This window comes from Myotis lucifugus, unplaced genomic scaffold, assembly GCF_000147115.1.
Source record: "Myotis lucifugus unplaced genomic scaffold, Myoluc2.0 scaffold_51, whole genome shotgun sequence".
Classification (NCBI taxonomy): domain Eukaryota; kingdom Metazoa; phylum Chordata; class Mammalia; order Chiroptera; family Vespertilionidae; genus Myotis; species Myotis lucifugus.
Genome location: NW_005871099.1, coordinates 2,047,548 through 2,061,642, shown reverse-complemented (window position 1 = coordinate 2,061,642; position 14,095 = coordinate 2,047,548). Strand labels below are relative to the sequence as shown.

At 33.4% G+C, this 14,095-nt stretch overlaps 1 protein-coding gene across 4 annotated transcripts in view; it reads right to left on the bottom strand.

Moving 5' to 3' along the window:
• The window catches only part of SEMA3A (semaphorin 3A), a 236,266-nt gene that overhangs the window by 117,577 nt on the left and 104,594 nt on the right, over positions 1 to 14,095 (bottom strand). For 3 of the 4 annotated variants that reach the window (XM_023753776.1, XM_023753777.1, XM_023753774.1), the window contains one exon: positions 7,878 to 7,997. The exons of the other annotated variant lie outside the window; for it this stretch is intronic. In XM_023753776.1, coding sequence (XP_023609544.1) covers positions 7,878 to 7,997 — 120 coding nt within the window. The remainder of the gene's footprint in view (positions 1 to 7,877; positions 7,998 to 14,095) is intronic. 4 annotated transcript variants of the gene reach the window in all.

Genomic DNA, 14,095 nt, shown 5'->3' with positions numbered 1-14,095 from the left:
AAAAGAAATTATTTTGATTTATGTGAATTTAGACAAATTTATAAACATTGAAAAGACACATTTTTCATGGATTCTTTATGCTGTCAGCCTACATTAAATCCAAAAGTAGTTATTTAGCAAACCATCAAGCAAAATGATAAAAACTACGCTTCTAATGAATAAAATATGTGCATTATTATTTCTGATTCAAAACTTTTGAAAATAATAATAGTACTACATATATAATGGTATACTGTTTAAAATGCAGAATTTATCTGACGATCAAAAAGTGTCAGGAAATGAATAGATTTCTGAGAGCAGCATGTGGGAAGCTGGGGAAGGAGGTGAAGGGGCTTTGATTTTTCTCTTGGCTAGTGCTTAAATTCTATAGCCACACAAACATTTCTAATTTGAAAATGTTTAGACACACTTAAATCTTCCTTACTAATATTATCGGGAAAACATTTTAAAGACCCAATTCCTGGATAACATTTTGTAATTTACATTTAGTTGATATATGAAGTTTAGAGCATTTTATTGCCTTTTTTGTCATGTGTAAATAACTTAGTAATAAGTATGTCACTAAGCTTACCAAAAATCCCTTTTATTTTTATGGAAGCAAAGGAGCAGTAGATTTATTGTCTTCTAAAGGGACAGACATTGCTAGGCAGGAAATCTGTAGGTGGAGACTCAGTCTAGGAAAGGGTCCCTTTCACTTCTCTTTTGTTTCCTTAAGCCACTTTCATTGCATTCCTAGAAATATGTGGCTGCTCTGTTAAGTGAAATTGAGCATCTCCTACATTTGTAGTGACTTGACATATGTAGATATTTTCATTGTTCCCTTCTTTAAAACTCTTATGTAATATTCTGAGACCAGGTAACATCAACTGAATTGGTTGTTGTTGTTTTGTTTGTTTATTTGTACTTTTGGTTTGTTTGTTTTGGGAAATTACATTCACTATTCAAAATGCTTTGTATGAATGTACTCATACATAATCCTCATCACAACATAACAAGGAAGAATTATTATTATTTCATTCAAAAAAGGGAACATTGAGCACAGAGAGATTACATGAGCTGTCTATAGTTGCTTAGCTACTTTTGTTAAACTCAATTTTTTTAAAAATGTGATTATTATTTTGATACTAAAGCTAAATATTTTATATGTTTTTGGTGTACTGAGTGCTTCTGACAATAATAATGACGATACTCAATTAAGTGAAACAGAACAAAATAGTGTCAGAGCAGATTAGGAAAGCAAACATAACTGGTTCACTGTATAAATTTGCCAAACAAACATTATGCATTATTAATGTATTATTTTCTATTGTTTACTGTATTGTTCACATCGTACATACATGTGTTATGTACTATGTATGGATCTGATATGTAAATGATAGCAGCAGCAACCACAGTTATCGAGAGCATTTATCCTATTATCAGACACTATTCTTAATACCCTAAATAAACTGTCTCATGCAGCCTCAGTAAAACAGTATAAGATATTAGAATTAACTCCATTTTTTAAATCATAAATGGGCAGTGAAAATAAGTGAAGTAAAAGCCACATAGATAATAAGTGGAGGGCTTGGGATGCAAACTCAGGGACACTGACCCCCGAGCCTACAAACCAGAGTCATCGAATTGTTTCTTATTTGACACATCTAGAGCGAAAGGCACTGTGAGAAACACAAATATGCATCTATGTGTTCTTCGAATTCAAAGGTGGGAAAGATTAAAATCTACTGGGTGGAATGATTAAATGAAAAAGGTAGTAAATTTGAGGACAACTGACTCTATTATTTGAGTATGTTAGTGTTTAATATTAGAGAGGTCACTTGGAATTAGATGTCAAAGGATTTGACAGGGAGTGAAATCTGGATTCAATTCACTTAAAAACAGAGAGACATGAATGGTTTTTGAGTAGAAAAGTGTTGTGATAGCCATCAGAGCTGCATTTAGGGAGATCTCTGCCTACAAAGGAAAAGTATGTACAGCTTATATTTGTTAGGAGTCTTACAAAATTAAGCATAAACAATAATCTATTGAGTAAAAACCATTTTCACGAGTCAACATTTCTGAATCAGGATCAATTTTATTGGTCACCTGAAAACTATAGCTCTAAAAAACTTAGGGCAAACGTATGAACATTTATCAACATGAAAAGGCAGTATTTCATAAACTTTTTTCATTTAGGTATTATCATAGTAGTTTTTGAGACATCATAATTAAAAGCTTCTGAAATCTACCACTACAAAGGTATTTTTGTCAAGCCTACATTTAATTAATAATACTCTAAATTTAAATGTATTCTGTATTCCTTCCACTGAAGTGATTAGAATATAGTAAATTTTTTTAGGGGTGTGGTGGTTAGGGGGATTGGTCAAAACTATCCATTCCATTAAAGTTCAATGGCATTGCTTGCCACCATTCAGCTTTATCTGGCTAAAATCCTTTAATTCCCTGGCCCCTGCGGTTGGGGAGCTCTGGGCTCATCACACTTAACCTCTGCCTAGGCTTCTCTGAAAGGAATTTGTTTCAGTCCATTCACAGTTTCAATAGTTGAGCGAGCCACACGCAACTGCACACTGGTCTTTTACCCTGAGCACACTAATCTGATTGTTTTTCCACTCTACAAACTCTGGGTCAACAATCAAGCTGCCGCCAGAAACTAATTAATTTGCAAACAGGCCTCTGTTTTCACAGAGGGAAATCTTTTGAGAGCCATGTCAGAGAGGCCAGGCACACCATGGTTACATGCATTGTCATGGCATCCACTTCTCCGGGTAAATCTCTTGCTTGATGTCACTGCACACATGAACCCAGATTACCCAGTCAGCAGTAAATCCCTATTGAGGTCCACTGATCTCTGAATGTACTGACTCTGGAAGAGGAAATTGGTATAGACAGGCTCTGAATTCATTAAATTGATGGTGAGACCAGAGAGAAAAATTTTAAGAACTCAGAGAAGAAAGAGAGCTGGCTTTAATTTAAAGAATTTTCCAAATATTATCTAATTTTTATACATTTTTCATTAAATTTAATTTAAAAGTGGGATTCCCTTGAGGGTAATAATATTCTTAAATGTTATTTTTCTAATCTCACCATTCAACTATAAATTCTCAAATAAGTGGTTCAAAATTTGTGACTAATAGGCCATACTTGAGAGTTGTATTTTTTAGCAAATCATTAAAAAATGTTAAAATAGCATATCCTTAATATTTTATTCAGGTACATTTTCTTAGAGCTCTGAAAAACATAAAATCACCTTCCAAACATTGTCACTGAGTTAACTTTTATTCCAAAGTTTTATTCATTTCTCCTCATTCGTGCCATATAATTTCAAACAAAACCAATTGAGAGTGATTATGTGCCTTAGACAAAGTGTGACACAGTAAGTAGGTCCTCGAAAAGGATAACAAATAAAAGTATATTTGGTAAATTTGCTCTTTTGGAAATAGAAAAGGCATATTTAGTTAACTTATTAAATGTGTTATCATTTAGAAAATAGAATAATTTTATGGTATATTTTTGAAAAGGTTATAGTTGGAGGTGTGCATTCTATATTGGGATGAAAATTTTTCTGGGTAATAGATTCATAAGAAAAAAAACAGATAAACTAGGTTGGAGTGAGGTAAGGCATGAACACTCTTTTGTTGTTGAGATCTGTTTTTATTTTGTTTTTCAATGACATTATAATTTCTATATTATTTTGTATTGGTTTCAGGTGTGCTGCAGAGTGAGTAGTTGGTATGAATACTTTAAAGTATTGCATATCCATGCTTCAGCATAATTTCAGCAAAAATATGTTTATTTTTTGTGATTCTATGCAGTGATATTTAACTAACAGTGTAATTCGTAGATGTAATTCAAAAGTTAAAAAGACTGATTCCTTGTTTTGTCTTTCACAGGCTATGAAAACCAAGATGACATTTGTGGTTGCAGTTGCTGTTTTGACTAAATGTTCACTCTACTTATGTAATACTCCTCTGCTCATATAACCATAAAATAAGGCTTCCACAGGGCTTTTTTCTCCAAGGTCAGCAAAATATATTACTAACTTGCTTAAGTCGGAGAAATAATTCAAAATGGCATCATTAAAAAGCCTGATATTATGCAAAACTACATAATTCGTTTTACTTATTAAAAAATCAAATTGGATACTTTGACATAGTTTATGTCTTTAAAGTTAATAGGATTAAAATAGTACATCAAAAGAGTTGTACAAATGATTTGAGATTAGGTATCTGGTACCATGTAACATTAATTTCTACTCCCATAATTTATTTGCAATCACATTTCTTGGTTTTATTTACATAAAAATATATCTTGTGGAGAAACCTGAATCTTTAGAGAACATGGAGTATCCCGGTACATGACCACAGAGGAAGCTCTGCTCTTTCCAATAATTGGGCAAGCCAGGCTGGTATGAGTGTTACAGTGAGAGGAAGGAGAATGATGACTTGCATACCATTTCAATTACAGAAAAAAGCAAGTGGGTTGATCTATCCACAGGCATGATACTTTTAGGAAATCCACTAAAAGAAAACAGGTCTTCCTGAAGCGAGTGGGAAGGCCTCATACTCTGGGCCTTGTAATTAAGGTCTGTTTGTGCTCACTGGGCCTCAGCTCTCTCAAGGATCCATGTGGTTTCCCATATTAAACCCTACTGTGACTGCCCTTTCACCCCGGCTCAAACACAATCACTCACAGAATGAGTCTGACAAAGCTTCCTAAGCATGCTCCACCCTGTGGAAGTGGAACAAAGGATACAGAGAAAATTCACATTTAGCGAGTGTTGACCACATGCCAATACTTACTTAGTACTTTTTACAGATTATCATGTGGTCATTTTTCCACAACTATAAGAGGTAGGTAGTAGTGTAATCCCATTAGAAATAAGGTCCAAAGTAATATGAAACCGTCTTGCTCTAAAGACTATGGTCTTTCCTCCATAACATATAGCATTCCAATATTAATTCAAATTCTAAAACAGTGTCCAGCAAATAGAAAAATAAATGTAGGCTAGCCCTACATCTGCTCTAATGGATGGCTAATATGTACAAGAACTAGGTAGTAGTATTTAAATGCAAAATGTTAAGAAATCATTACTATAACAATAGCATAAACTTATTTGTATCCTTACTACGAATATATAAATGACATAGTTACTTAATTCTCACATCCTTAGTAAGCCGAAACTGAAATTTTAAAAAATATGCTATTTAGATAATTTATGAAGCATAAGAAAAAACATTCTGAATCTGAGCACATCATGGCAAACACATACCAGTTCATTTCCTGAAATCAAAAGTAGTTATAACATCTATCAGCCTTAAAAGAGGAGCTAGTGTCAATGAAAAAATTTGTTTAGAAAAATCAGTTTTTGTTTCTTCACTTAAATGTATTACTCATTCCTAATATTTCCTATTAAAATGAATTTAAACTATTATTGAGATTATTATAAAAATATAAATTTTAGCATGTAATTATGAAAATAGTGAAGTTCCATTACAATCAAGATATTTCAAGTTCTAATTCTAGACAACTGTTTTGTTTTTTATTTTTATAGAGAATGATATTAAAAGTCATTAAAATAGGACAACTGGTTCTTCCAAAAGTAAATGGTTTGAATTAATTTGAGGAAAGTAAAGGAAGAACTGTGTCAAATTAATTTTAATAGGTCTTTCATAAAGTACCTTGCAAGATAATTGATTACTTCTGGTAACACAAATGATTATGCAGTCTATGCTCCTGCCTCAAAATTCAGTTATTTTATGCATGAACATCTAAACATGATGTTTCTGACTTTATTCTGAAATGGTACTTAATTTCCTGAGGCTTGAGATTCACACAGTCCCTCGTTTCTATCTAAAATGTGTCTGCATCCCCATCTTGCAGCAGCCCTGGTTTCTGCACCCTGTCAAATGTAACCTTTGTGCTAATTTGGTAAAATCCGTTCTCACGTTTAGTGCTGAGAGACTGATAACTGAATTCTCAAATGAACTGCACATTTGCAGAGATGAAGTACAGAGCTGCGGACAATGACTGTTTTCCCACAGTGTAAATTCTTCAGACTCAGCTGTCAACATGTGAGTGTGTGCAGCACAAAGGCGGCTTTAACTTGATGACTTTTTTCCTCCAAGGCCATAAAAACGAAATGGATACTGTACTCTCCTTCATGTTATTCCATCTTCTAATGAGATGTTCTTTCTCAGGGACAGTGAAAGCCTGTATGCTTTTTAGAGTTCTTAGTAGATCAAAGTCTCCTTCTTGCAGAATAAAAACAAACATGATCCTTCCTAAATAAATATTTCAGTTTGAGAATAGACCAGATAGCAACAGTGGATATTCCAAAACTGTCCTCCGGGAGTTTGGAATTAAGCTCTTTTATAGTTTTACGCCAATAGTCTTACCATGATCTTAGCATCTTTTCTCTTTCTTGGTGAGACACAATTTCTCTGCTGGTCACCCAGCTACCATACTTCTACCCCAGGGGTAGGGATTTGATTATATGTCAAATCTCCTTTGATTATCACAGTGTTTGTACTTAATTAAATGACCTTAGGCATCATCTACATTAGAGAACACAATGGGGAAGTGATGTTAAACTTATTTGAAACTTGGGAGAGCACGAAAAAAGGGAAGCGAAAACAAGTGCCTTCTAAAGAGAAAAGGCTGGTGAACAGTGACACATACTGCAGGAAAGGCTTTTCTAAATGGAGACTGATAAACAGCTATGGAAAGTCATCAGTGACCATTGGAGGAGCAGTTCCATGGGATCAAAGTCAGGTTGAAAGTGGATAAAGGGGTGAAAAGTTGAGAAAACAAGTTTCTAACAAGGCTATGCACTTAGATATGCAGGGACTTCATGGCATGCCATGATGAAAGGGGGTGTTGAAAGGATGAGCAAGTTTTCAGGTCAGAGGAAGAGTTAGTGGTACTGAAGAGATAAAGACAACAAAAGACATGTAGATTGGGGAAATTTACATAAGCTCATCAATGCAATTAGGAGCAAAGGCAGACAAGTGAAATATGGAAGGTAAGAGGCACACTAATACATAAAAAATAATGGATGATCAGAAGTGTTGCAAGAGGGAAGAAATGCTGATGGAGCTTACTTGTGGTATGTTTTATGTTTTGAATGGTCACTTGAAAGTATTTATCAGAACAAAGATTGTAACAGACAACTCATGGTCTCCTGACGTTTCAGTGATGTTCAGAGGTCATATTGTCATTTTTTCTCTAACAAATCAATGAAGGACGGAGTGATTAAATGAATTTTGGGGGTTCCCCAGGAGAAAGAGCAGGAAAAACAAGTATGGTAGTAGTTCAAATGATGAAATATTCAAGCATCTTACCGAAAACAGATGGACTATAAAATGGGAGATAGGGTTTTAGAAAGATTAAAGGAGAATCAAATAAATAAATGATATAAAAGTCCTTTGACATTTTGAAAATACTTTCAATGTGATGTTGTCTTTAAGACAATTTTTAAAAGTATTACATAACTTATATGATGTTCTCAAGGCAACATGGAAGTGTGGAGGAAAAAAACACACTACGTCATGAGATTTGAGATTAGTTGTGGTGTTCCTGTAAGACAGGATTGGTAAGTCATCTTATCATTTTCCATTCCTCCCTTCCGTAGCTCCAGCCCACATCTAGTTCTTTCCATAGTTAACTACTGAGAAATTTCACTTTTGGCACAAAGCAAATATTTCCCTGAATCCTTAATCTCTCTTTTCTCTTTGCCCAGCTTTCTCACACCCACAGCCATGACGTCACTACCATGTGTTTAACTGCATATTAAATCTCAGTCATATAGTTTGAGCTATACAAAGAAAGCTTTCCAGTTACACCTGTTACGTGTCTATGTTCTTACAAGCACCACCTACCATTGAGCCACCTGGAATCATGCTGCTCTGTCCTGATTGGGTGGTGGTGCCCAAGAGTTCGGAAGATAGCAAAGTCTCGGCCCATAAAATCAGCTGCCGTTCCGGAGTATAACTCACCATCTGTGTTGTGACAAGATAAAACCACATGCACATACTTTAATTCAATTCAGGTAAGAAAAACAAAACAAACAAACAAAATGCAAGTTCAGTGTTAAGACCGTGCTAAAAAGAAAACAGAAATGCTCTCTACACCATTATGCAAAGCTATTTATTTTTTAATCTTATGTCTTTGTTATAGTAAGTATTTTATTAAATCATCATTCAATAATTTAGTACCTGACTACTCAGTTAGTACTAACTTTGAAAAATTGGATAAAATATGACTCAGTGGATATTAATAAAACATGAAATATTATTCTTTTCCACTATAACCAGAGACAAACTTACAAAGTGCACATATTGTTTGCTTTTATATGTGTAAAGATACTATGGTTTGCTGAAACCGGTTTGGCTCAGTGGATAGAGCGTCGGCCTGCGGACTGAAAGGTCCCAGGTTCGATTCCGGTCAAGGGCATGTACCTTGGTTGCGAGCACATCCCCAGTAGGAGATGTGCAGCAGGCAGCTGATCGATGTTTCTAACTATCTCTCTCCCTTCCTCTCTGTAAAAAATCAATAAAATATATTAAAAAAAAAAAAGAAAAAGATACTATGATTCTAGTAATCTTGTTTATTAAGATAAGGAATCATTGCAAAATCTTGCTTATAGTTCTTATTTTATGGAAATGAAATTTATAATATATTCCTTTAAAATATTTTTGTATTTTATTATAATTCAGAAAGTATTAATATTTTCTTTGCCAAATTTTTCTTTGTTTTTTGTATTTTAATAGAGCAACTTGGAGAAGTGTTTGAATTTAATAGACGCTATCATACAGTCAAAAAGAAAAAAGTCCACCACATAACCTCAGATATAACAGAGATGTGTTTAGAGAGGAAGAAATTTTGACAAACAGCTCATATTCATTATAGTTCAAATTCTCTTGTTCTTTGACTCATTCCAACTTAAACTAAATTTACTCTAGGTCAGAGTTTAATGATGGAAGACTCCTAATCAGAAGGTAAAGAATAGATGGGAAAAGGAAAAAGGGAGGAGAAAGAGAAGTTAATATTTACTGAATACCACTCTGTGCTGGCTCAGCAGTCAGGCCCTGGCTGGACACTTTCAAATTATCTCATTTAGTTCTGTCAACAACCCCATGACGTAAAGGTATCTGTATTTTACAGTTCAAGAAACTCAAGGTTGCTCAGCTAATGACTAGGCAGGTCAAGGTGAAAGTTCAAACACAGGCCCATTGGTAATCACTATGGTTTCCTCCCTTTAAGCAGAAAGTGCCACATATTAGTTCATCCAGAAAATGCATTGTCGCCTGTCTACTTACAGTGAATAATCAGCACAGCAAAATAACAAAAAATTATAAATTTTTCTCCAAATAGTCTACCATAATGACAGTAAAAAATACATTATCTTGTTGATCATTTGGATATGTTAATGTTTTAATTCATTGATTTAAAAATATTCAGAAAATAAAATAGGTCTAGATAAATTATAACCTAAACAGTTTAATAATACTATGTCCATTTTCAAAGGACTTTCGTATTTATTAAATAAGTGGAAAATTTTCTCTGAATCTTCAGTTATAAGTGCCTTTGAGGAAGTTTTATTAATCGGATTGCATGTATGATATTCTTTGTTCACACCTTCAATTCTCACTTGCAAATCAGGGCTTTGCAATGTAAGATAGACATTCTCAGTAAGATAGACATTCTCAGTGGCCCAACCCAAATCAATTTCCTTGGTAAGACCTGTGGTTCTCTAATGTGTTTGAATGCACCAAAACAGGCTTTGAGAAACCCCAAAGCTGTGAGGAATAAAGATACAAAGAGAACCATTGAACAGCTCCAAATTATGAGGATGAGTTTTTAAAAAATGTTGGTTAGACAACACATTAAGTACAAATAATCAATTTAGTAAGTGGAATTCATATGATATCCCAAATTGTCATAATATGATACCTTTGGGATTCAAAAACATCTATGTTCTCTTCACTTAATTAAATAGCAAGTTCAAATCTGACTTGTTCTCACTATAACATGGGTGCAGTAATATTTAATCTTACAATAAGGCAAAGAAATAACACTTTTAACCAATGTTACCAAAATAATTATAATTTAAGAAAAAGAAATAATCCTGTTCTAAAAGCACAAAAATGCTTTGAATAAGCTAACTATAAGTTTCAAGGGTACTTTGAAATGTTCAAATACCTATTGTTGCCTTAATTTTAACTTATATTCAATCGCTGCAATTATTTTTCTCCATGGGATGTTTGTGTCTTCACCAATGTACTGTTTTTATTAAAGTTGATATTGTATCATATTAAAAGCATTGATATATAGATATTATATATTTTTAAACTTCAGGGGAATTCTGTTTCTTGTTCTTTGTGAATAACAGGGTGTAAGTGTAAATTGTGTTGTGAAAGTAGCCTAAAATATCATATCGGTGTCAAATAATTTCAAGTTGTGAACCTGTCACAGAACACCTTGTATTCTCTTTACCTTAAAAAAAATAAATTATTGGTTAATGCTTATTTCCCTTTTCACTATGTTAGTGATGAAAATCAGAAAAAGAGAAAACAGAACTACCAAAACATGAAAACTAAATAATATCATATCAGAATGTGGTCAGACAGATCATAACTAACAGGAGGTACAATCAGAAATGTAAAGAATGTCAGTAATTAATCATTCTTTTTTTTAATTAAGCTTGCTTTCCTGTGAGGAAAATCTATAATTATAGTTGTTATTACATGTAACCTCTATTCAGGAGAGAGTTGCAATAACAAAAACAACAGCAACTGGAAACTGTTACTTGAGTATAGGTAGGTATTTGTTTCTCTTATTCATTTAGTTAATGATGTTATAACTTCCAGTTATTTTTGTTATCCATTCCACATGAGGAGGGCAAAAATCAATACAAATAAAGGCAGAGGAAGCATGACTGATTTGTTCCTCTTTTAACAAACAGTGAAAGTAGAAGAGCTATTCAGTAGAAGGGCTGTTAACTCAATTTATTACTAAAAACAGAATTAAATTAAACAATTGACTTATAAACCAAAGGAAGGTTGCAGTTTGGATACCAGTTGCCTTCAGTTATAGGAAATTACCTCTCACCTGATTATTATTTTTGGCAAGAGTCAGAGTGATTTCTGTGAGCTGGAGGGCACCAGATAATTGGGTAGCCATGAAGGGCACATTCTCATAGTGTCAATGCTCAATATCCATAACTATTCCTTTACAACAGGTCTTAGATCACATTTTCTGCTGAGATTTCTATAGGATTCTTATCAAGGATAATTGCTCCAGATAATGTATGGCATATTTGTTGTTTTGATGCAAAATTATAGGAGGTGGAATAACCTACTATTGCATACTCACTAAGAAGAAATATAATATCAATTTAGAGTACATTTCATTTAATATACTTGTGCATTTTCACTATATATTAACAACTTAGTACATTTTGTAGTTATCTGAAATGATCTAATGATATCTGACTATAAGAAATTTACTGTATACTTCAGTTGGCGTATTTACAACTAGGTTTAACAGAAATGCCTACTTGCCAAACTTCTTTTGTAGTTTCTAGGTCAATTATAAGTTATCAAATTATATGTTGATTTTTGAGCATAATGATAATTTGTCAGTTTTATGAGCATAAATATGTTTTCCTGGGGATCTGAAGTAGTGTATTAGGTCAATGTTATCTTATGTTTGAAATGACACTATGGTTAAGATAGATACTTTTTGGTTTTCCATATATACTAAGCTACTAGTCAAAGAAAATATCTGTCCAATTTTATTAAATTTATGATAAAATAATATACTCAAGAAATTGTTATATTTATTAAAAAGTGGTTGTGGATACTCTGTCCAACAAGGTTCTTAAGTCTCTCTACAAAAAAACATAGACAATTTAATATCTCAAAAATAATACAGTGGCGTAAGATACATTAGTGCTGACAGATGTAACTAACCACTCAGAAGTTGTCAAATTTAAAAGATGCTATTTGAGCACACCATTCTTTCTTAACTGTCAGCCTTTTAAACTGTCTTTAAGGAAAGCATTCTTTACCGAGATGAACAAACAGTTTAGTGAACGGCATTTCCACCATTGTGGAGTTATCTGAGAAACATGTGTTAAAAACAAAAGCTCATGTGTACTCTGGTCTTTCTGTGCACAACTCAAAATGAAGTGAAAATGTGGCTCAGATCAGTTAATGTATTAGATTACAATTCCTAAGAAGGGTGTGGTGAAGAGAAACAGAAGGTGAAAAAATATTTCCTTGTGAAATCGAAGCATTACTAACACAGGTGTAAAGTGTGACATGGATGTGAGCAAAATCAAACAAACCTAAAACCAAGACATTATGTTAACACCTTAAGTAAATCCCACTCACAGAATAGCTGAGTAATTAGAAACGTAGGAAAAGAGAAATTCTCTCTTCTCTCTTCTCTCTCTCTCTCTCTCACACAATCTATTTCCTGAGAAGTGAAGGGTATGAGAATAATTTTACATTTTTACATTTATTGAGCACATTTATGTATATGAATGAACACAGGGTGGGGCAACAGTAGGTTTATAGTTATTTGTATGAAAAATAATACAATAATAAATAATAACAATAATAAAATCTGTGTTTTGAGTACCCACAACTATAAACTTACTTTTGCCCCATACTGTATAATATGATGACTTTGTTACTTATGCTGTCCTTTAAAACTAACATTTTTGAGTAGTTAATATATGCACATAGTACAAAGTTAGTAAAAATAGAAAATGTATAAGGTACACCATTTGTCTCCCAGACTTCCTAAAGGCAACCACTGCTACCAGTTGTTTTTGGTTTGTTTGCTTGTTTCTGTTTAACATATATTTCAGAATATGTAAGCACTCAAATGTAGTATGCTGTCTTATTTTTGCCTCACAACAAACCAATGGAATTAATATGGCCAAGCCATTTAATATATAAAGAAACCGATGTTCAGAGGGGTTCAAATAATTGTCTCAGTTATAGTTAATTAATGTAAGGAGTACCTTGTTTGCTCTAACACAAAGTGAGAGTATATCCTAATGTCAAATTATGTTTATTCTTAAGACAAGGCAACTTTCTAGTTACCAGTACAGACCCTTGGTCTAGACCTCAGTAATAGCTCTTAGTGGTGGAATATTTATAAATTATTATCACTGCAATACCTGGAAAAGATTTTAATGAGGAAACAAAATGGCTTTCAAGTTGGCTATTCCTCTCAAGTCATGAAAATGTGAGATGATACTTAGGGAGGAAAATACTAAGTTTTATGCTTTTGCTGTGTTCACACGTGGTGTTTATTCTGAGCAGGACAACTACTGCTGTTAATGAAGAACTTTGTAAAAATGTCATAAAATATTTAGAGGGGGGTGAAAGAAGAAATATCAAAAAATATCAGAGCAATTTAATATTGACAATGGTTTTTATTAAAGAGGATTTGAAAAATCAACTTTACTAACGTGATTTTAAAAGCTCAGACAGATTGTAATATTTGGGGACAATTCAGTAGCTCTGTATTGCTCAGGAGATAATCCATATTTTCTATGGTCATCAGCTGAAAAACCCATGGCATTTTGGAATGAGGTCCTATTAAACCTTGACAGATTTCATAAACTAAAATTTTTGAGCTGTCATCTGGTTTTAAAGTTTACTACTAGTTGAAACTGCTTAATAGAGGGTCTGAAAGAATCTGCTGCCAAGCCCTTCTAGCCACTTTATAGGTGGTTTGTGTCAAACATGACATTTTCTTTCTCAGTCTTGGGAAAGGAAGCGGCCCAGAAACCACCTTGACAATTCCTCTTATTGCTGAAATGAGAAGAATATACTCAAAATCTTTTGGGTAGATGTAGGTTTTCCCAACAGTCATTCACTAATATGTAATGTGCAGACTTTATATTTCAGGGACAGTTACTATTGTATGTAAAAGTTTGGGAAGTGCGGTAGAAAATATTTATGTGTAAAAAGATTCCATTAAATTAGCAAGCATTCTTTTGTAAGCAGCATCATGGAAAGATGCCAGAAACATCCAACAAGGGGAATTAAATGTACTGTGAGAAGAAGAATTTATA